Source organism: Pipra filicauda, unplaced genomic scaffold (genome assembly GCF_003945595.2).
Source record: "Pipra filicauda isolate LSUMZ 115617 unplaced genomic scaffold, ASM394559v2 scaffold167_size3244652_pilon, whole genome shotgun sequence".
NCBI lineage: Eukaryota > Metazoa > Chordata > Aves > Passeriformes > Pipridae > Pipra > Pipra filicauda.
The window spans coordinates 1824037-1849111 of record NW_024104184.1 but is presented as its reverse complement, the minus strand read 5'-3'; the positions used below and the strand labels follow the sequence as shown (position 1 = coordinate 1849111).

General features: G+C 38.5%; 1 protein-coding gene across 3 annotated transcripts in view; it reads left to right on the top strand.

The window, feature by feature from the left end:
- The window catches only part of PIK3CG (phosphatidylinositol-4,5-bisphosphate 3-kinase catalytic subunit gamma), a 33115-nt gene extending 26379 nt beyond the window's left edge, over positions 1-6736 (top strand). For all 3 annotated transcript variants that reach the window (XM_039379433.1, XM_027731922.2, XM_027731919.2), the window contains one exon: positions 4734-6736. In XM_039379433.1, the coding sequence (XP_039235367.1) occupies positions 4734-5015 (282 nt within the window). In that variant the 3' untranslated portion in view covers positions 5016-6736. The remainder of the gene's footprint in view (positions 1-4733) is intronic.
- The last annotated feature ends 18339 nt before the right edge of the window (positions 6737-25075 follow it).

Sequence of the window (25075 nt, the reverse complement as noted above, 5' to 3'; positions counted from 1 at the left end):
TAATTAAGATTCTCACTGTTGGATGGTGACTATGTCCCTTTGAACATATACATGACTATATAGCAGATCTGGGTCCTACACACACACACCTCCTCTCCCTTGCAATTGTGTATGATGAACAATGTGAACTGTCCTAAGATAAGAACACCAGGTGGGTCCTCGCAACTACTTCAGCAGTTGTATCTCCGTAAGTGACCGGATCTCAGCACTTTTATTCACTCATACAAAAGTGAGTGTTCCCCATTTAACAGCTGGACATACCCTGCAGGTGTCCCTGCCAGGGGTGGAAGCTGCCTGCAGCCTCAGGAGACCAGTTTGCCCAGTTGGCCCAGTTTTTATACCCTTTTGCAGGACAATGTATACCAAAATCAGAGGATGTGTACCAAAGTTGATCACAGTCATCGCTGCTCCCCCATCTCTGGAATGCATTCATTATGTGAGCATCCAGACAGTTCCTCCTGCAATTCCCACCTGGTATTCTTATCTTAGGACAATTCCCACCTGGTTTTCTTATCTTAGGACAAATCACATTGTCCACCAGAGACAGTCACAAGGGAGGGAGAGGGTGTGTGTGTAGGGGGAAAGGACCCACAAGAAGACCCAACTATCTTTTCATTGAAGTCACTGCCCACACTTCTGAAAATAACTGAAGAACCAAGTGCAATATTTGAGTCTTCACTTTGCAAGGACTAGCTTTATCACAGTGCAAGTGTTTTGAAGGGGGCTTGTAGCTCAAAAGATTTAAGGATGGGAAGGGGATGCTGAGCCCGTGCTCTCAGAGAAGCCTGTGAGTTGTGCTGCCTACAGGAATGATGCTGTTGCTGCAGATGTAGCCATGTGCAAGTGAGGGGCTGAAACACCACTCTCGGGTGTGTTATTTCAAAGACCTCTTTTCTGGAAGCAGAAAATAGTTCAAGTGTGAAAGTGGACTTTCAAACAGAGTTGAAAGACCTGTTGATGTCTTCAGTGAATTAAAGTTGTGTTCGTATATGTGGATCATCTGGCTCTTTAGGGAATATCTGACCTTTACTTCAGCAGCCCAAATGCCAAAAGCAATTGGGGGTGATTTTGGTCTCAGCTTCTCTTCAATATGTCTTGCCTCCATCACCCCGTCTTGGATTTGACTAATACACATTTTGTTACTCTGGTACTAATTCTAAAATTAATTTCTAATTTCATCCCACTAATGCAGACATTTTAGGAATGCTGTGATAGCGCCACTGTCATTTCCGTTAGTGTCATTAACCAGATAAAAGGTGATTAATGTGCCTTGCCTTTGTGAACTGTGACCATGATATGTGACCTGGGCATTTTGAGTGAGATGATTTAGGCACCGGCAACAATAAACTCACCAAAAAACATAAGTTCATGTATAGTTATGCTGCAATAGCTACTGTTTATAAACCACTGTGGTAGTACAATAAAAGGCTTTTCCATCTCAAAGACCAGTAAAAAGGAAGTTAAAATACTTTCATACAAGCAAAACAGTAACATAGAGCAAGATCTGCATCACATATTTTGCTATAAAAAAGGTATGTGTTAATTACATGGCCAGAGTAAAAAAATAAACAAAATTATAGTTTCACTTTTCAACTAACTTGTTTCATTATATTTCCTAATACTGAGACATTCATTCAGCATGCCTGCTGACTCATTCATGTATTAATGGAAAACTCTCAGCATTTATCCTTCATTAATTTTTAAGAGCATCTCTCATTATTTTGTACTTGAACTACATTAAAAGAGGTTGTACTTCAGAAGAATCCTTTGTTTTTTAAAGGCTTCGGTGTTTTTAATAACTTAAAATATCTACTTTTTAAAAATTTTATTTCTCTGTTACTGATTAGACACAGTCCATACAGATGTAGCCATAGCTCATACTACAGACGCCAGAGGAGGTTAAAATGACAATTAATTTTGTCTGGAATTCACTGCAGAAGAGTATAGTTTGTTATTAGTGAACTTCTGAGGCTGTCAATGGCCTGGCAACCTTTCTGGAACTAGCAATGAAGCTCCTTTCAATAGAAAGTTCTTAGTCTAAATCTTGTTTCCGTTTTTGTTTGTGATGATTTAATGAAAATTAGAGGCCAGAGGTTATTAATGACATCACAGAAATGCTTAGTAGGAAGCACTATTTGATGGGGTTTTGTCCTCATTGCAAACATATATTTAAGCATAACTTAATCCGAGAAGGTAAGTATTTTTCTCTTTTGTCTATGAATTTTTCATCTGCCTTAGTACTGCCCAGATTTCTCTTGCTTTGTCATATGTGGTGGCAATTCCTTTCCAACCTTTGACTGAAACCCACCAACTCTCTTACTCCAATGAACACATAACTTTTTCACTTCTTACTTTTAGAAACCGTTGAGAAAGCCTCATCTGAGATCTTCGTAGTCTTTTTTGTGCTTTGTCCACCTACCTATTAATAATTTGCCTAAAATTATCTATGATAGTTTTTGTATTAAATTTTTTGCATTATATAATGCATTTTTATTCTATATATCTAATTTACTGAATTTTTTTCATTACTCTGCTGACTTGGTAATACAGAGATCTGTATTTTCAGTACAAACTCTTCTATTTGATTGTCAAACAAAGGTGATAGAAAACTGAAGGGTAGACAATTCATCATTGAAAAATACTTACTTGGAATATACTGTACAGGGAAGAGATGTAACAGAATTTGGGCACTTTATATTACAAAAATGCCTGAATTTTAGGATAGTAGTATTTAGGACAGTTTCAAGCTCTCAGAATAATTATTCTTTATCGTTTATTGGACAATGGGATTTTGATTTCTCCTCAGCTCCTCTCATCTTGCCTATGGCTTTAGATTAGTTAGCAGCTTTCTTCTTAATCCCAGGGTAAACATGCACATATCCTTGACACGTACAGACTGTGTTATTTTTGGTTCTCTCTGCCTCTCCTAGAAGTGTAAAAACTCGTTTTCTTGGAAGATCCTAATTCAAAACTACATTAAGTTCTTGTCTGAATAAATAAGTATAACAGGCAGATGCAGATTTTTCAAATCTTTTGAATTCCTAGAAGGACTGCCTTTGAGATGCAGTGATGCCAGGTTCTTCTTGACTGCATAATTGTTTTTCTGTCTCAGACACCCAGAGCAGTGAGATGCATCATCCATACAGAAGTGTAAAACCTTCTTTGGTGTAACTGTAAAGAGCTTTCATCTCTTTCAAAGGGAACAAAACACAGACTAACTCTTGTGACAAGATTTCCCTGTTTGAAGTTGATAATGCATAAGTAAAATTTCTTTTTCTTTTTTTTATTTTTCCCCTGGTGTCATGGAGAGAAACTATTCCCTGTGATAAGATGATGGTGTTTTCTGTTGTAAATTGTACTTTGACCATTGCAATTTATCTTCTGCTTTGCTAGAACTAAACTAGCATTGGAGTTCATAAATATGATCTTATTTCAGGACAGAATTCTTTTGGAAACAGAGTGAAAAATTTAAGTTTCCAGGCAATAGGAAAGAAAAGAAATCGTACAGACAGTTCTTCAATACATCATCTTCCTTCCTTAATATCTTCCTGACCTGTCTGGTTGGGTGTCCTGGTGTTGCTCATGTGAACAGTGATAGATGTTAAGATTATTTGTGCACATCTTCCTGTTTCAGAGGACGAAAAAACCCACACAGCTTGTTAAATAAAAAAAAAAAGCATTCTAGAGGGCTGATGGGATTTGATGGAAGTTTACATTAAAATATTTAGATTTCCTAAGAATTCTTCGATAAATTAATATACAGTTGTGGAAAGGTTAAATTGAATATTTAATTGGGTAAAAATTAGCATTGCTTCAGCTTTGGTTTTATTAATAACAACCTTCATGGAGATATTTTTCATGTTTTTACATTACTGCATTGCAGGCCTAGTTTCTACTTGATTGATGATTGATGTCTTTTTTGCATTGTTCTTATTTCTAATAGTAAATGAGTAATAAATTTAATAAAAGAAATAATTTCAGCTTATATGTTAGTCACTTATCATTAAATATTATTTTAAAAAAGCATTGCATGTTTTTCCAAGCTGTAGATATTTCATTCTTGTAAAGATTATGTTGTTAAGCATAGATTATTTATACATGGAAATGAAAATGCTATAAAAAAAGTCTGTGGAATCCAGTTTGACAGTACATAAAGATAGAAGTTCTACAGCAAGGCAGAGTGCCTGAAGACTAGAGCTGTCAGCTGGAAATATTTCTTAGAACACCAGGCCTGAAAAATCTTCCTCGTTAGATAAGCGTCACCACTGCGAAGTTAATAGACATCTACACAAAATGAAGGGCAGTCCCCTGCTTTATCCAGTATCACTTTCCAGCCATGGTCTTTAAATGGGAACATCTCAATTGGAAAGGAAGACAATGACTTATTGCTGTCTCTTTTAACAGCCAGAGGAGATTATATGGCAAGGAAATTAATTTGAGATCTTGGTGAAGCTGAGATTTTTAGTGATTAATGTATGGTTAGGAAGAGCTGTTGCTTTGTACACCAAAACAGCACTCGTTGCCCCAGCGTGGGGTGATAAATGAAGTCACACTGCACATCAGATGCAGAGGTGAGCAGGTCGTGTCTCTGCTCAGGTGAGTGACTCTGTTGGGTCTCCTCCCTCTGACATGAGTGACTGAACAGCATTGGTTAATGGGAGTCCTGTGAAATTCCTGCCCCCATCCCTCTCGGCTCTTCTCATTAATTAACAAAAAACTCTTCTCTCTCGTAGGACATATGTGTGAAGGCTTACTTAGCTCTTCGACACCACACAAACCTGCTGATCATCCTGTTCTCCATGATGCTAATGACTGGAATGCCCCAATTAACCAGCAAAGAAGATATTGAATATATCAGGGATGCACTGACAGTAGGGAAAAGTGAAGAAGATGCCAAAAAGCATTTCCTTGATCAGATAGAGGTTTGCAGAGATAAGGGTTGGACTGTGCAATTTAACTGGTTTTTACATCTTGTGCTTGGAATCAAACAAGGAGTAGAAAAGCATTCTGCTTAATATTTTATGTAAATTAGCTGTGGGTGTGAATAAGAGGTTAGTGAATCTACATGTTATTTATGAATTCTGAATAAATGAGCAATCAAAATAGCCTTTACTTTGCTGGCAGCTTAAATGGATCATCTAAAAAGGCAAGGACTTTGCTCTGCCCCTCCAGAAGATCTTCCTGCAGTTAATTTTTTTTTTTAATTTTTAATGACACTTCAGGTTGCTGGATGAATTCTATTAACCAGTTGCTTTGCTGATGTGGCCTGCATTTTTCATGTTTTCTTTAGTAATAATTTCAGATAAATATGTGGAGCTTGATTAAGATGGTAACCTACAAATCCCCTGTGACATTACCTTAATTGTTCATGACAGTCAAGTCCTTCAAAACCAGAAGAATTTATTTATAATCTATGGTTATAGTAAAATCCCTGTAGGCAGCCCATGCCTGTCTCAGGATGACTTACACTCAAGTGTTCTTAACCAACATCCTTCTCTTGTCCCTTCCTCAACATTTGTCCTTTCTGGACTTTTAATATGTTGTCAAGAGAAAAGAGCTTTGGTTCTACCACTGGAGGAAATTGCCTTACTGTTACTGTAGCCTCCTGACACAGACAACTCAGCTTGATTGTCCTTCCTGCCAGGACAACTTCATAGTTACCTGGAAGTTCCTCAGGTTTGAACATGAAATTCTGAAGGTTTAATTTTGAAAGATTTTTTTATTGTACTTTTTAATGGTGAACATCCATATTATATTACAGATTCTATTCTTACTGTGAAGTTATTAAAATTTCACCTGTATAGTAAAAGCTTTGTAGGAAAAGCAGTGGTAATTCCTTATCCCTCAGAGAAAACTCCTTATATAAGAGTAATTGACATTTGACCAAATATTTGAGAAACCCAAAGTTATTTATTCTTTGGCGATATATTTTCAGGATATACCTAGAAGGAATTAAATGTAATCTTTGAAATTGTGTATATTTTGTTATTTATTTTTAAATTCCTTAAGAGACTATACTACTGAAAAGCTATTTATGAAAGAAAAAAATCCTTATCTTTAATTCCAATATTTAAACTTAAAAGAGGAGAAAATGGGCAGCGTTAAGTAGAATTTTAACTTTTCTACTGTAGGATGCCTGCAAATCATCAAGTCTGCCTATGGTAGGAAAGGAAAAAAGTATAGCCTGAATTAGTCTTCAATTTGAATTATGGTATACTTCCTGCTAATTGATTTTTACCAAAGAAAGGAGATGGCTTACAATATTGCTTTTTTGCACTTGTGCCCATGTAATTTCTTTCTTTATTGTAGTGTTACATGGCCTTTACATTACATATAAATGATTAACTGAATTTTTTTAATTCTGTTATCATTTGCTTTGATCATTTCTAAGAATAGTTATGATTTTAACTACTGTTACTACTGAGTGCATTCTTGAAGGATTTTTAATAAATGTACTGTAATTGGTGTCTCAGTTATGAGATGTAGCCAATCTATTTTTGAAATGTAGATGTTTAATTGGTTACTGTGCACAACTATTTTTGATGTATATGGTAGACTCTAGTAAGGAAATCTATAAAGTTAAAATGTAGACTGTTTTGTTGTTCTGCTTCATTATTATCCTGTGCAAGGCTTAAGACCATACTGAAATGTAAACTAAATGGTGAATATTGTCTGTAAAATGATATTTCTAGATTTGTATTTTATAGATCTGAAATAAATGGACATGTTCTATTCATTTGATTATTATTTATGAAAAAGCAGCTTAGCCCAAAATACATGTAAATATTTTTTTATCCAGTTTCTTAAAGACTATTTAATCTCAGTTAGAAATCATATTCAAAGTCCCACTCAGAGGAATTGATTTAGTTCCATATTATTAACTCCGTACGATGTCAAATATCTTAAATTTTAATAGCATATAGTATTAGAATTGCAGTTATTGTAATTGTAGAATTTGAATAGAATATTGCCACTTTCTAAGAGCACTTTATTAATTCCTGGTTTGTTCTATAAAGAAAGAAGATTTTAGTAAGTTCCTGGTTTCAAAAAGTAAGTAGATCTACTGCTAAATTTAACTCTAGCATGGGGAAATAAATGCTAATCACAACTTCAAAGGAAACGGCACTCTTGAAGCAGCTTGCATTTGCAGGAAAAAGTCTATGAGAGATCTGTACCCAGAGGAAAGCAGTTTAGTGCAGGACTAAACTTAGGCTGATGATTTTTATCAGCACTTTACAATGTGCTATATTGAATTGTATACGTTTGTTACACACATCTGGAGCACCTCCGTGCTGAGCTAATTTGCAGACTCTTCATTGCTTTCCTTGCCCATGAAGCATATGGTTGGGCTGCCTAGGCAGTGCTAGGCTGCCTTGTGTCTTCTGAGTGCTGGATGTTTGTCAGCCTGACTTCTGGAGCTGCCAATTCTCCTTTTTACCTACAGAGCAAGCCCTGGGCACCGGCCCTGTGCTTGTACACAGCTGCACATTCGTACGGCTGGTTATCGGTTGGATTTCCCTCTGGAAAGCTCCACCCACAACTGACTTTGTTTCTGGCAAGCCCTGACACAAGGGAGAAACAGTACAGAGATGTGGTTTGAGGCAGTGCAGCTTCCAGGTGGAGTGGAACTGCTTTTCAGGTGAGGAGGTGGGCATGAGTACACATCCGCGTGTCCCAGTGCAGAACGCGGCCGTCCCTGTCTGCAGTGGCAGCTACGTACCCAAGGCCTGGAGAGCTGGAGCTTTAGCACAGACACCACTGCCAGAACAGGAGGCTGAAGCAGAATTTCCTGAGTCTTCCAGTGCATAAACACACTGACCCTTCAGAATAGCTGGGTTTTAGGGGCTATAAATCAGGAAATGTAGATTAGTCACTAACCATGTTTTTCAGAGGCTCTAACACAGCATGCAGAGAGGTTTCAATTATCATCGTCTCCTGAGTCTTGATTATTTTTTGAAAATTGCTTTTAAGGGCTACTTTGTCTTTAAGATGTGTTATATTTGCTTGGTAGCCTAATTCACGTTACTACTGCACCTAACAGTGGAAATTTGAATCTATTCTTGGAGTCAGTTCCTCAGACTTGGTTGTGACTTGACATATGCTTTGGCTCCAGCAAGGTCATCAAGATGTTGGTTAGTGATGAGTGTGTCCCCAAGGCTCCATCCTAATTATATTCCAGGACAGGAAGAGAAGTTGAAATGGAGCTAAGATGTACAGCATGATTATATTTAGATCTTCATTGAAAACACTGTTTGCACTTGTTAGAGGTATTTAATCATCATTACCAGAGTATTTAGCCTCATTTAACATGTTTAACAGGGTTTTTTTTCTAAAATGTGATCAATTCTACAGAAATACAGATACGAACAACTGGTTGAGAAAAATGTCAGTGGAAATTACAACTCTTATATTTTTCATTATAAACCTTTTTCCTGTCTACCAGCAGCATTCTGCAAATCCACATGAGTGCCAGGGATTATGTAGATTACAGACTCTGTGCTGATGACTTTATAATGTAGTTTGTGTAAAGTAGTCTTGAAAATAAGAAATTATTAAAATTAAAATCTGGGATAGCAAAACACCTGCAGGGTCCGGTGTGCCCTTTGAGCATACCAGTAATACTAAAGTTTCTGAAAAGCACTGATGTGCTTTCATGAATCTTCTAATTGCAACTTACACAATGTATGTTAGAAACAACACTCTAGAAATCATTGACTCTCCTGGATAGAGGTCCGCAGGAAGAAATTGCTGCTGTGCTTACCCCACTCTGCATTTTGGAGGCAGAACTGGCCAGAAAAGATACTAATACATTTCTAAACTTTGTGGCACACTTAGAGAAAATAAGATTCATGCTGGAGAAGAGAAAGAGAAACCTGTTTGTCTGCAGTTACATGGTTAATAACAAGGACTGACCAAAAATAAAAATGACATGGTTATACCCACGTGAGGTTTGTACATACTTATGTCATTAGAGAAAAGGGGAATTGGTGACCCGTTCTAGTCTGCTGATACAAGGAGACAGTCAGAAGGACATGGTTTTTCCTGGCTTTTTGAGCATCAGTAAGTCTCATACCCAGTAAGAGAGAGGCTGATGACCTGCCTGTTGATAATAAGCAAGTGGACACTTGACAGGAAAAACTTCTTCCTTCCTACCCTGGGAATGGGGGTTTGTTGTTTCAGAGGGTGCCCAGCAGCATTCGGCATGGCAAGAGCCCTCTGCAGGCTGGGGAAGGCAGGGAGGCAGCGTTTAGAGAAAGATGCACCGTTTCTCAGGTGTTCTCCTGGGGACGCAAAAGAAGAGGCTGTCACTTTGGAAACAGCAGCAGCACTGCCAGGAACATGTGCCAGTTAATTTTAGCTGACAAAAGAGACCTGTGTATGGCAGAAGTGCTGTATGTAGGAAGTGAGAGCACATCCCACATTCGGGTGCAATCACTCTGGTGTTCAGCATTAGGAGTCACTGTTTTTAAGTGCTGGTCACACTCTCAGAGCTGTCTTTGGTCTAGTGTCTATGGCCAGAGTTTACCACTGATCTATTTATTAGGTGCATGAAAAAAAAAAGGAAAATAATACTCTGTAGATAGCAGCATTTCTTTATAAGATAAGCATCAAGTAGATACACAAAGAAAGGTCAAATCTAATGTAATGAAGAATACCCAGGCAAGAGCCCTGAAAGGAGAAAGAGAAAGAAAATAGAAATGTTAATGACCAGTAGTACAAAACAGTTTTAAAACTACTGCTCAGACTTTGTACCAGATCCTCCTTTGCCTTTGAATGTATCTTCCTTTATCAAAACTTATCCTGCAAAAGGCTATGAGGTCTATGAATGTTTCATAACCTAAGAAATCTACTCCCACAATGCAGTTCCATGATAGAGTTCATTAACAATTCAAGATATGGCCAGAGCTGAATTTTATTCAGTGTATTTACAGTTAAATAACCTGAGATTAACCATAACAACAACAACAAAAGCAAAAAAAACCAAACAAAAACCCACAAACAACAAAACAAAACAAAAGGCAAAGAAACAACTGGTCTAGTGCTTCTTCCCCAAATCAACCAACAAGTGTCTGGGAGTGGCATTAAACTCATCACATGAGGAAGTTATTTCCCATCATGATGGAAATGCATTTTTCTCTGAAGCATTTGGAGATGGCCCCTGTCAGGAACAGGATACTGGCCTGGACAGACTCCGATGCAGGATGGCAGATGTTCTGCTCAGCTGTCAGATGTCTGTACAAAAGAATCTTGGTGAAATAAACAGGTCTCCTCAGGAAATGCTCTCTCTCCAGCCAAAGTTATCCTTCATTTTGATGAAGTTCATGACAGGATCTCTCTTTTACAAACCTGCTTCTTTTCCACAGAATATGATGTATTTTCCAAACCTTGTAAAACAGTAATTCTGCCTACCTGGAAGATAAAACACCCAGGAGATCTCAGTAACTGTTAAGAAATCTGAAACCAAACCACTCCAGGCAGGGACCTTTCAGTTCAAGCCAATGGCTCATGCAAAAGCATTACTGTTCATGCCACCACAAACCTTGCATTCTAGGGAGATGCTAATTAGCTACACATGTTAATTTTTCAGAGGACCATCTTTGGGATTCTGTCATTTCAACAGCACACCAAAGCAAGGGTGAAGAGTGGCTTCTAACAAGACCACAGGCTTGAAGGTCCTGTGGAGATTGCCACCAGCCTTGTGGGGAGCATGTGGCTACTGGGTGCAGCTGCAGCCTTCCCAGGGGAACGGGGACACGGTGACAGCAGTCCTGGCAAACGTGGATGTAGAGTCAGGGTTTACGTGCCAGGATGAGCTGTGTGCTCTGAGGCTTTGAAGCAAAGGTAAGCATGTTGCACTAAAGAGCAGACCGAAAACTGATGACAGATTCTGCCCCCCTCACTCTGAAGCAGATCCCTGACCCTCTGTCTGATGAGGGACTGGTACTGCTCTCCCCTCTTGAGGGCTCTGAAGGTACAGCCAGCACCACCAGCAGGGTTTAGACCTCAGCAGATAAGAGTATGTTACTGAAAGGCCTCTTCACAGGATTCATGGCATTTAAGTATGTTATTTATTACTTTGTTATCATTTATTACTTTGTTATCAGGACTATTCAATGAGAATAAATGCAGTTTATAAAATCTAAACTTTCCCTTTTTTTTTATCAGTAGATAAAACCATAATATGGATGATTATTCCCTGCTGTTGTTGCTCAGGATTTTCACCCTAATTCTTTATTTCTGTTCTCTTGTTGCTGTTGATTGGTCTAAACCCAGCATGGTCTGTCCACCTCTTATAGTCAGGAAATGCACAGCTGAATGTCAGCAAAGGAACCAAGTGTCAAAAGTACAGGTAGCTGGAGATGCTGTCAATACCTGCACTGGGAGGAACTTGCTAAAAATTCTCCTGACTCTGAAAATGAAAAAAACATCAAAAGGAATGAGGAAAAGCTGCGTGTATATGCTTCAAGGTGCAAAACACTGGAAGACCAAGCTTTCCCCAGTTTAATGCTCTGTATTTACCCTCCTGATTCCTATTATCAATGGGCTCAAGGTGGAAAAGGAACTTTATAGTGCATACACGTTTGGCTGGAAAAGTGGATAAATCTTAATGCCGTAGTAACAGAAATACAGCCCTTCTCCAGGACGATCAAGACTCAAAAAAAAAAGCAATAATGTGCAGTCACAACAGTCTAGTTATCCCAGCTGGTATCATGTATGCATGCAATACAAAACTGATCAATCTACCTAGTGACATCAGCAACTGGACCTTCTGAGAAGCAAGTTACTTGCTTTACTTTCTGTAAAGCAATACTTCCAAGAGCACCCTTTAGAATATCATCCCACAAGAGATAGGCCAACAAATATATATATATATATATATATATGGAAGAGTCTTCTTCATAATTGCAATATCCTAATTTACAGCAGCATCAAAGATAAAGCACAAGAAATATTTTTTATTTACAAGATCAAGAGACTATAACCTGAAACTGCATCAGAGGAAAATGATTAAATGCACCATTTTGTCAAAAAGACATAGAAACTACAGTACACCTTGTAACAGGATTTGTTGTAATACAGCAGATGACACATAGTTCACAGAAGGACCTCCCAAATACTTAAAAGGACACCAAAAGCCTTGAAGCACAATTTAAATACTACTAGAAGTAGACAACTTGCTGGCACCAAGGAGAGCAGCACTGTTACAGGGATAAGCTCTGTGAGTATAAATGAGGGCACAAATACCCATACAGCAACATTTTCATTCAAACAGGGAAAAGAAATATTTGCAGATGTCAGAAATTTCACAAATCCACAAAGGGAATGATTTAAAAGACATAAAAGTATGGCATGAAAACAGAGAAGTCTGTAAGAAAAAAAAAATCATGATAGCTGAAAAAAAACCCCAACATTCGGAGAAACACAGATAATTCCTCCCAAACTGCTCAGTGCCTACTAGAAATGAAGAAAAATGAGACCAATGAAACATGGAATCTTTTAAGACAATCAATCATTGAGGATGATTTAGGAATGCTAGTTAACTTGCAGAACAACAAAGTATCCTTGGCTACCAAAGAATTTTGGAAGGAAGAGGCAAATTTAGCTCTAGAATATGGACTGCAGAAACAGACTGCCTGGTCATTACAACTAACACACCTCAATGGCTCACAGAAAGATACTCAGGGGATCTCTCAAATGGTACAAACGGGGGGGTGGGCTGTGCACTTCGCTGGCAAGAATGATCAAAAATAGAGACTGTTTTGCTTGTTTAAAACACCAGAACCAGAACTTGAGGAGCTTGCCAATGCCCAGTGCTCCCAACAGAGCACAGCAGGAGCTGGCAGCTCTTTCTTAACTCAGAGGAAACCATTACCTTCTGATAGTTGATTACTATGGTAATTTTTCCAATTCAATCAAAAAAATAGGAGCCACCAATACACCAAATCAGGCTGTGACAGAGCCCCACAAAGCTCCCGTCTGTGAGGGGAGGGTGTACAGTGCAAGAAACTTTGATCTTTAGTGCATTTTCACATCTATGTATCCCATTTAGTCTCTACAAATTGTCAGATGTAATATGTTTCTTGTTAATTTACCACATACTTTTCCCTAAAATCTGTGGTTTGCAAAGCCTTATACCAGGCTAAAAAAGGAGCGTGTTTTAACTTGTCCTCAAACAACTGGTTTGTGTCTTGCACTTGTCTCAATGCTACTTAAGTCACGGGAAAAGGGCTCCATTGGAAGATGCAAGCAAATACCTTCTTGGCAGATAAATGGGCTAGAGAGAGTTTATGACCTTGAGAATGTTCATAGCCATGAGTTACCATGTGGCAGTGTTTGCTAGATAAGGGACCTGCAGTGAATTTAGTAAAGCAATAGTCAACAACAAACATCTGAGAGATTTAACAGGTCTGCACAGGGTGGATGTCTCAGACATGCACAACCTGCTCTCCAGATTATTCTTGGCCCAATGGACAGAAAGCTGAGAAATATATAAAAATAGTCAATCATCTGCTAATCAAAGTAAATTAAGGTTGTCAGGACCTTCCTGAACTAAGCAAATAAGCAAAAGCTGTGAGTTGCTTCTAATGCCAAGAATTGTTAATCAACATTTGTTCACTAGAAGACAAGCTAGAAATTGTAGCATGTTAGAGGTGTCAAATCACTTAAAACTTCCAGAAGAAATGTCAGTTTTGTGACAAGAAGTCTAAGAAGATTATCTGTCCTCACAGTAATTGAATCAGCAGAACAATCTAATTTTTATGCTCACAGAAGGGACATACAGGGAAAAAGGAAACACCTTGCTCTTTGTTGTGCTGCCAGCAATACTGAAACCACAAATGAAGAGAAAATGTGTGCCGTATTAGCCAGCCCTGGAAACCTCCTACTTAGCATATAGAACAGAAAACTCCAATACAGCCAACCCAAGCACAGATGATTTTTCATGTTTTGGCTATAGCTACAAGAACCAAAAGCAACACTTGCTTCAGATGGAAGAGAATATTTAAATGCCCAAGCAAAGGATTATGGTACGTTTTGACAATGTTTTTAAGGATAACTCCAGAACTCCTTTGCTTATGAGAATGTGTGGCAAGACACAAGCAAATAGTTACATGGATTTTTTTAAGCAAGGAATAGGAAATTAGAGCCCTCCTTAATCTTTTTTTTCATGTATCTTCAGCTGAGTTGTGAGCAGAGCATGTGTTTGAAAAGTTTTGTTAATAAAAAGCCTGTTTAGTTTAGCTCATCCCATATGGATCTCCACTCCTTCACCTAAATAAAGGCCATAAAATCATGTTTACATTGGGTATTTGCCTTTTTTTTCCTCAAGAGGTAATTTCTTTCATACTCTTGCTAACACTGCTATGTATGCAAAGCTTAAGTACAGAGTTGAAAATGTAACTTCAACTTAATACAAATAGTAGATAACCAAGACCATGTTTCCCATAGGCATGGCCTTCCAGGAGAAGGATCTTCAGATGCTCTTGTTGAACAGCGAATGTCCCTGTGGCAAATTTGGGATGGAAATAAGATGAATAAGAAATATATCCCCATTCAAGATAATCTCTGCACTTCTTTGGGAGGTTTGTCATGCTGCTGTTTCACAAGGGAAAAGAACAGAGGAGGTGAAATTCCCACAGGGAGTGTCAGGGCTCACATTGCCTTTGATCTCAGGAGCTTTTTGAATTGTACATAAGTCACGTGCCCATTGCAGATAACAGGCAAAGAGGGTTTTGATGAGAACAGTTGCTGCTGCTCTCTGGATCTCTGCTTTCAGCACACCTGAGAGCAAATGAGCTTTAGGTAGCCAGGACAGAACATGTCACTGGGATAGCAGGAAAGGAGGCAGCTGCAGCCAAGATTCAACAGAACATGGAGAGCAAAATTTTGGGTACCAAGCTGTATATCAAAATAGCCAGCTTTGTAGGAATCCCACCAATGCCAAATCAGAGTAAATGAACTCTAGTTCAAGCTGCAACACTGCAGGCTTGCAGGATGGGAGCAGGATGTACTGTACCCAGAGAAAATAGGAGCGACAAGACTCAAAGCTGGAAATTCAAAGCCCACTTCAACCATGTCTTCTTCAGCTCTTGGAAAACAGCCTTGGTAAATCTCTAGTCGCATCATCATGACAATTTTCCCAGATTGTTGGCTAAACAGTATCAGTACTAAATATAGGCTTCTTTGGCATGCCAGAAGGAGCTTGCCAAACATGAAGGAGAGCAATTTGTCCTTCCTGAGAAGACACATGCCACCCTCAGGCATATGATACCGAGCCAGAAACAATTCGCCCCAGAATGGCAAACTGCCCAATACCAGCCTCAGCCTGATGTGTTCCCACACTGCCATAGAATCATACTGGATACTGTATGGAGGATAAGTGGCACTTTCCAGGGCAGTATTTTTTCCCAGGTAAGACTCACTTTTGTAAGAGAACTCACTGAAGTGCAAAGTTAAAAAGTAATGTCATTGTTTTAAAAAAACCCGATCAGGTGTGAATCTTCACACTATGTTTTAAGGTCTTAAACCCACAAATAAGACTATTCCACCTCCAGATACTTTTAATATCTAAATTTATATATACCAATGGGTCTGTGACAAACAGATTGTCACAGCTGTCAGAGTGGGTCACAGAAATGAGCTGCATTTGAGAGGGAATTGGCTTATTCTTTAAAGAACAGACCTGCGAATAAACAATGGTGAGAGACCTATTTAATGTAATATATGGGTTTACTTTGTTCAGAAAATGAGCTCATCCAGGAAAAAACAAAAAAAACCCAACTTTGTGAATCTCTTATGATGGATTATATCCTTGTAAACTCAGACAGACTGGTTCAGTTTTTAGTAACTTGGTCATCAACAAGGTCCAAGAACAGGCTTTAAACCAACACAGGAACATGACATTTCCATTTCTTCAGGGCTTCTGATCTTTTTCCCAAGGAAACTAATCAGTTACAGTCTTACACTGGAAATGGATTATTTACAAAAATGCTTCTGAGCAATAAAATGTCAGACTTCCATCCCACAGTGAAAGCTGGCCAGGCACAAAGGTCTGTAGGCACACAACTACTTAAAAGATCATGACAGAGAACAACAGAGGAAACCACTGAGATCTGGAGAAGGTAGTTGCTCTGATTTATTCCAAATAAAACAATTATGCTCAGAGAGAACCAGAAGTAAGGGAGGAAATCAGCATTGACTGAAATTAGGTCTACATATACATAAAGGGAAAACTCTCTATAGAGCTTTCCATGTAAGAAGCTACACTAGATATTGTCAAAGAACCATTATTTTTCCAGTTGAAAAGGTGGAGGAGAAGAAGAATCAAGTGCACTGGAACAACAGGAAGGATTTCTGTATTGCTGATTAACTTCATGAGAGAACCACCAATATGTGCTAAGCAAAGAGCTTTGAGCTAGAGAATTTTTTAAGTTTCCAACCTACAGCTAGGGAGTATCTTCCACAAACAACAGGTAAGAAGCAATTTAAGAAGTTAGCTAATTATTCAGAGGATCATCATCTTTCAGAGGGAAAATTAGAAATGTCTCAAAAGGAGCAAGGAGCAATGGGACCAGCAGTTTAGAAGTTTAGGTACCCTTTTGCTGGCTGAGAACTAGTAGCTGCAATTACATTAGCTCTGATGTTTTGAAGAATTGAGAATTATGGACCCTCCGCTATGGTAAATGCCTTTTGCTAGAAATGGCTTTGAAACTGGCCAGGTGTGGCAGAGTCCTCATGCAGGGTTTGGTCACACCAACTGAGCTGTCCTTGAATCCTGAAAGTGGGTGCTGCCTTTTCTAACAAACTTGAAAATCAGCATAGAGGTGCTCAGAACCAGAGAAGGTGGTGCTCCAGGTAGAAAAGGGCTAGAGAATAAAAGTTTTATGGCTTTGGGGGATTTTTTCCCCCTTTGCTTGGAGTAGTGAAAGAAGAGATAGAGTTCTGTAGCCTATTTGATATTCTTTAACCTCTCTTGAGCTGTTCTGTTTTAAAGCTTCCTTGACATGTACCCTGTTTCTTAACTGAGTGCTCTTTGTCTTGAAAACAGCTATTAGGCACTCACCCTTATCTCAAGATGTCCTTTTTACGTTTCATATGAACAAGCTGAATTACTTGGAATAAAAGTGGCTTTTCTGTCCTACTCTGTCAGGAAATAAAGACATTTCTGACATATAATACCATTTTTTTAAGGATAAGGTCATCTTACTGTGCCAAGGAGACTCTTTTTAAGGCCCCAGAATGAAGTTACTCCAAAAATGCACTGCTTTTTATTTATTTTAACACATAGTTTTCAAGCTTTCTGTCTAGCCCAAGGCATTATTAATATTGACATGAATACATAGTTGGCTTCCAAATAGGCCTGCAATCCCTGTGGCTCAGCTGTTCAATACAAAATCCCTAAAAAAATCCCAATTGTTAAAACATTACTGCAGTCTAACTGCGTAGCAGGAGGTTCTCATCTGTTTCCAAAACAGATTTCCAATGAGTGTCAGCTGTGGTCAGTTCTTTAAAAGTCATGGATTTGTACACTTGGGTTTGTCCTGTTTCATTGGAGAGTGAATAATCTTTTCCATGTTTGAATTATTACCATTTTAGTAGCAAAGCTCAGCCTCATTTTGTAATTTCTGCTGGGGGAGTAATTTCTCCTCACCCAAGTAATCCCACTGAGTTTCCATATGAGCAAGAACTTGCAAGATCAGGACCTTTCATCCTCAGCACTGCCTCTTTTTAGTGTGCAACTATTTTTATTCTCCAGCTTCTAGGCATAGAAATGTTGACATCTAAACTGAGGAATGCCAATGGTTGAAACACAAAAAGAAAATAAGAGCCATCAATTAAATTATTTAGAATTTTTTTCAAGACATTGCATTATTAAGCAAGGAATTGTTTACACAATGGAGTAATTTTAAAATATCTACATGTTTCAAAAATCCAAATCTTAAATGCTGCACATGTTTAAAATTAAATAATGTTTCATGCTTTACTAAGTAGTAGATATTTTAAAATAGTAGACAATTCAAAATAAATTCTAGCACTTATTAGCCTGTCTCCAACGAAATATGTTCTTCCATAAACATTTAAAAGAGTTCTTCTTAACTCTCTATCTCTTGAGCAGCAGAAATTAAAACCCTTCCAGGGACAAAATCCTTACTTTCTCCAAGTTGAAAACAACTTGGGTACTGTCAGCAGTTATGTATCCCAGGGGTCACCCTGTACTAGGGTGCACTCTGTTAATGACCTGGGTGGTGGGACAGAGTGCAGCCTCAGCAAGTTTGCAAAAGATAGTAAACTGTGCAAAAGATAGTAAACTGGTGCCTTTGTGAGTTAAAAGGCCTAGGCAATGGTATCAGTTAAAGAGACTTGTTAAGGAAAATATGTATCAACTGTAACCTTGCAGTCTTTTTTCCTGACTCATTGCCACAGCAATGGACCCAGGATATAGTAATGAACCTTCTCACCTTCCTGCACCTTGGTAGTCCGTGTGCCTTGCCAGCTGCTACCAAACCCATCTGCTTCTGGCCCAAGTCCCAGCGGACAAAGAAGCTGTGCCATCATCCAGATGGCAGAAGGATGACGATGAAATCCACAGGGCAAGGGAGGCATCCTTGTTATGTGTGTTACGAGGGGTTACCAACCCTCTCTGCAAGCACTGAGGCCAAACCTCCAGGAACAAGCTCACGTTTAAACTACCAGGCAGATATCGAGGCAGATAGCAGAAGTAGGAAGGACTACTGACCGAAATATCTGGCCTCAGGACCACATTTCTTCCTCTCCCTATTTGTTCGAAGGCTTTGCTGGAGAAGGCTGGGAGATGAGGATAGGGCATTTACGCAGAATGTTATGGTGCAGGTTCTGTGGTGCCATAGTGCAGACGAGTTGGGGTTGGGGCAAGTATTAAAATGTCCTTTACACAGCCCTGCAAGGGACTTTAGGAAAGGTCTTCTTCAGTGGTGCCCTATTTATATGCAGAGGTGTCTGGGGCACTTTGTAAAGGGCTATGCTGGAACCCCAACTCTCTCTGAATACAATAGTCCTTGACTAGGCCTTAAGGTAGTGATCTAACTAGGATGGTTTGTATGGATGTAAGGACATTGTCAGATTGATTTTGACACAAAAATGAACTCTTAAAGTAAACGAGAGAAAAAAATCCATGAAGTGAAAGTGATCTCAGTGCAGAAAATCATACTGACCTGGAAAGCACCATACAAATTTTAGTGGATATGTTGTCTAAGGACCATGTCCTCATGTAGGTAAGTTGTCCTTTTGGGGTAGATTCCACAGCCAAATCTGTTCTCTTGTACATTATCAGTTCGAACCTCTTCATAGCTCTTTATGCAATGGTTATGTTGTAAATCAAACTGAAGTTTGCTGTGTTCTGGCTAGCCCTAGCTCATGGATGATTCCCACTGACTACTCTGGTATGAATTTGAGCAGCCTCCAAACTGCCCTGCAATGTAGACAGAGAGGGAGGGATTTCAGCAGACCATCCCCATCTTCCCAACAACTGCTGGACTCAGATACACGCAGCAGAATCTGAACAAAGCAAAAATTCTGCCCTGAAGCCTTTAGGTGGAGTGGACATGAATAATGGCAGACTCTGAAGAAGGAAGAAGAACCAACTCTTACAGCTGGTGTGGGAGGCTTCTGCTAACTTATGTGGCTGGCCTTTCAGCTCCACATATGTAACCATTGTCCTCAGCAAATGGGTTTAGTATAAGCAAGGAGCACTTACATGATAAAACGTGAAAAAGTGCTGTTGCAAAAGTACTTGAATCTGAAAAAAGCCAATTCGAAATAAATAAGGGGCATTGAGAAATCACATTCTGGCAATTGCACAAAGTGTGTGCATTTCCCATAGAACTGAATAAAAATAGATTGTGTCGAAAAAAACGATGAAAAACTCATGGGAATGAATGTCTGGCACTGTTTATATTCCACTCCTGGGGCTAAAGTTGGAATATCGAAAGGGTGGTGCAATTATGAATTTTACTTTAAAAATATAAATATTTCTGTTTTTTATAAAAGTATAAAAATAATCACACACTTTCTTTGATGATCCATTAGTCTACATTAAATAGTGAGTCTCAATTCACTGCAAGTCAGCTGAGTTAAGATACTTACACTGCATTCATAGAGAGATTAATATGATGGAGTCTTTAGGTTCTGCCAAAATAGAAACAGTAGTGTCACATACAGACAAATGTGTGTGTATTTATTTATACATGCACACACATATATGAGAGATAAAAAAACAGTGCTTCTGTTCCAGGATCTGTAAAGGTCATTACATTTAGATTACTTTTTAATCAAATGCACATCTACAAGTTCATATAAACAAACCATTCTGAGACAAACTGGAGACTTGGCGCTCCGGTGCACAGCTCTGACACATCCACATTTGTCCTTTGAGGTCTGCTGGTTTGAAACAAGGTTCTTCTCTCAATTGTAGCTCTTCAAACGAGAAGCACACATCTTTCCTTGCAGACTACGCAATACCTGAACCCATCTTGTCTGATGCCTTTAACACACTGAAGTGCCTGTCATACAGTCCAACGTGCATATTTACCCAACCCAAGCTGTTTATAAGTGTGCAGAGACACTCAAATTGAGAAACACATTAGGGTCAGAATGGTGGTTTTACTCACTGATGCTATTCTCAGTTTTCAACAGGACAAAAGCCTGTAGGAACATTACTGCTGCATTAAGGTTTAAACTAAAGAAAATATTTCATCTGGTGCTTATTTGTCCTCTTTAACCAATATTTATGCATATGCTTTATTCCTCTTGCCAAGAATAAATAATTATTTCTTCAAGAAAATAACGAGTAACAATTAAATCTATCAGGAAAATAAGAACCACACCAAAACCCCAAAAAAAAGACAAACCAAAACAACCCCAGACAATCAAACCCAAACCTACAAAACCAAAAAATAATCCAAACCAAAAGCCCAACAGTTAACGTCCACTGAAAAAGGTGCCTCTTTCCTAGAAGACATCATTTAGAAGGAGAGACTCCACAGCTCCTTTTGGAAATTAGCTACCAAGAAACTTAAGTTAATTCTCATAATGAGTTAGGTTTTTTTTGTTTTTGTGGAACATTGACAGTTAATGAGAAATGCAAGGCATGGAATTGTAGGGTTGTTCTTCGTCCAACAGCTATTTCTACTCCTTTGTTCACTGTTTTTGCCACAAAGTAGATGATCTGAAGGTGCCATACCTAAGCTCGGGACTAATAGGAGGAGAAGAGGTAGGGAGAAAGTTAATTTTTCAAAAATAACTGGATTCCCCAACTTCATCAAGGGAAAATTAAACAAAACTATCCATTCACTTTTTCATTTAAATAATACCCAAGCATCCATGGGGGTGACTGTAGGTTTTTAAAAGCAGATGTGTACTATGATTTTCTAACTATTGCGTCGTATTTTGTAAGATCTAAGAACTACTGCATGTTTTAGGATATTTATTTGTTCCTCTAGTGACATGAAAGAGTTTGACTTTCCAAGAGAAGATATTGAGCCATTTCTGATAGGCAAGGCTGATACTATTCTTTTTCTTAAAGATGCTATTAGAGTATCGAGACTGATGTCCTTCATAACAGATCGTATAAGCCTCTTCTACCGAGCATAGCAAAAAGTGCTTAGATAAAGGCTGTGAACTCTCACAGTCTTTTCACTTCAAGGCATTTCCTTCAGCTTATGAATAATTCCTGTGTCTCTTTTCTGCACCTCTCCTATTTATCCATATCCTTTTGAACACATGAACACCAAATCTGTACTTTTTTTTTTTACTGGCCTCAGGAGTGCTTTACAGAGGGAAGACTCCCAATTCCTATTTTTGGTCTCCCTCTTGAAATAAGCAAGAATCTCATTAGCCCCTTTCTCTACAGAATTATTCTGGAAATTGAAGTTGAGCTGTTTCTCCGTTTTGATCCCCAAACCCTTTTAGAAGTACTGCTTTCCAAGATAAAGTCTTTCCAGTCTGTAAAAACATCTTGCACTCTTTCTTCTGAAGTCAATGACTTAATATGTAGCTGTGTAAAGAAAGATTTTCTTTAAATGGACAATTCACCCAGATCACTCCATGCTTTCCTGAGCTCACTGACATGACCGCTTTGACTGGGTTTTGTGTCATCTGGAAATTATATCAGCAACATTTCTGCTTGCTCCTGTGTGATTACAGGAGGTGTTAACAGAAGCAGCCTACTGTCAGTTCCTGGGGAACTTCTCCATCTGATGATGATTTTCTGTTGTCAACTACTTGGAGAGATGTCTCTGTTAGCCATTTAACAGGTTGTCTTCACAGTGTATAATGCCATTTTTATAAAAGCAGTAGGACATCAATGAAATAAGATCCTCAAAATAGCTGAAGTCTACTATATCTACATTGTCATTTTATTTTGTTGCTTTTAAAATGAGAAGGTTTACTTTTAATCCCAAATTCAGCACTGACTATATTGTCTTTAAAAATTCTAGTAACATTTTTCTGAAATTACAGGTGATTATGAGTTTCTAAAATGAGTGCCCACATAAAAAGGATCAATTTTCTAAGAGACAGTATCCAGTAGTTTCTGAATATCAAGGACCACAAACGACAGATTTCAATGGAAATCAACAGCTGTTCATTTACTGAATAATAACAGATGTAAGCAGAGTTTGCAATAAGTCACAAAGCTCATGCTTCTGGAAAATCCAGTTTGAGGTTAAAAAGAACTAAGGTGAGTGGAAAAGTAAGGGACTTGATGTCAGAAGATGTGATACTCAGCAGTTCTTCTGAACGTATTATCTCAGTAGATGAGGTTGTTGGAAGACTTGGTTTCATGACCAACATAAGACAACCTGAATTTGAATTGCTGATAGTCTGATACTCCTCCTCCTGAGCCATGATTTCTGCTCTTTTCTCCCTGACAGCATGATGACTCATCTCAGCTCTATCAAGCATTTAATTTCACTGACTGCATAGCCATACAAGTGCTAAAAAGGTGATACAAAGGAGAGGAAAGTAACACTCGTTCAAGGTTTAGCAGGTGACATTTTGTGTGAGGAAACTCCTCAAGCCATATATCTGCTTAAACTCATTGTGCATTGGTACTGAAAATGGCAGGGGCTATTTCATTAACACTGCTTTGCCACTATTCTGTTTCCTGATTTGAATTCCTTCCATCCAGGTTTTGAACTTGGCCTTTCTGTTTGCTCAGGAAAGACCTTTATTGGCATAAATAACAATTTTACTTGAGTATGTAAGTGGCTACTTGGTTCTTGCCATTCTAGATTTACATTAGGCAGAGGAAGAGTTAAGTATTTTGAATCTGTAGAACAATAGGCACAGGCAGAATAAAGGTATTATATGGAGAACAGGAGATTCAGTTGAAGGAAGAATTATGAGGAATGTGTTCAAATTTGATTAATGCATTTCAGGCACTAGTTTCTTATATTGTTGGTAGAACTGAACATTTTTCTGATATATAGATTTGGGTTTGGCAATGGATTTTGTAATATAATAACAGTGACACATCATTCTAATGAGAAAAGTAGAAAAGTAGGAAACTATGAATCTGCACAACTGCAAGTCTTGTTATTGCTGGAAAATCCATGGCTGAATGACTGCCATTGAAAACAGTTAGTAAAAAAATTGTGTGAGCCAGATTTGCCTAGTAAGCCAGCAGGAGCTGAGAGAGGAAAAAAAAAAATTAAAGAAGGAAAGTCAATACATGTAACATTTTAAAGGTATTTTGGAAGATCAGAAATTGGTACATAATTATTCTTATGAACTGTGGTTGTTCAAAACTCACAATCCAGCTATTGCTTGATCGAGAGCCAGCAAGAAAAAATATTGCCATATAGCTAAATGGATTTTGAAGTAAATATAAAGCATGAAGGGATTTGCAGATGCATTCTCAGCAGCACCTTTTAGTCATGCAGTATGCAAAGTGCATCTGCATTTGAAATTTCAAAAGCCTGGACAAAAGATTTAAGATAACACAAAATGATTTTTAAAACACAGGAAATACATAGAGTAACATCTCCCAAAAGCAAATGTCAGTCTTTTCCTACTATGCTGTAATAGGTATAGGGCCAAATTTTGTCTTATATTTTCTCAAGTACAGCATAAACTCTTTCCATCAAGAACCGCAATTGGGAGTTACTAGTCCCTCTTGCCTGGAACAAGGTAACTAAGAGCAGGGTTTAAAAGCCTGTACTCCACTTGAGTATATAGAGTGCTTGCTAAAGTTACTTTCCATAAGACAGAAAGGGCTTTATGCAGGCTTACACTCACGATGTTAAGTGCACACTTCTGCCCCCTCTGTATGGCACCTACTGCATTGCAGGCTGCAAGTCGTTGTTTGGGAGCATGTCTGTAAGGACTGGAAAAGAATGTTCCTATAAGGCAAAACATTGACCTCTGGCAGGAAAAAAAGGCTTGTATTTGGTTGTAGGATGGACTTTGTTAGCTTAGGTTTACTGAATTTACCAAGTTTGCCTTTACCCTGGTAAAGACAAGGCCTGGAAGTCTGACACTCCTTCCTTCTGCACTGTTTATTGTCCTCTGTGTGATCAGAAAAGATCTCATTCTCTGATCTCTGACAGAGCAGTCAACCACTGCTCTGAAGCATGCTGGAATTGTCCTGTGGGAGACACAGTGCTTGTTATTTCTCACCTGTTAGCTCTAGTCTTCTAGTTTTTCACAGCCTTGAACCAGGTGAAGGGACAGAGTGACATGCAAAGCTGGTAAGCAGTGTGTTATGAAGAATGCATCTGTTGGCTAGGAGGAAAGAAGACAACAAAGTCTTTAGGTTGTTTCCTTGAGAATTGTGAGGGGAATGTTCTGTCCAATCTTTTTTCAGTACAGATGGATTTTTGAAGGTTTTATATTCTCTTTCATTTCAAGAAGATATTTACAGCTGAACTAGAATGACATATAAAAATTAGTGGCAACTAATAAAACTCATCTGAGAGGTGTGAACCAATACGATACTCTCATTATCTAACTGTTCACTCTGCTAGACATAACACATTTTTTCAACAGCTGTCCTCCTTATGTGGATTTAAAAGCAATTTAAATATCAATGCGAGATCCT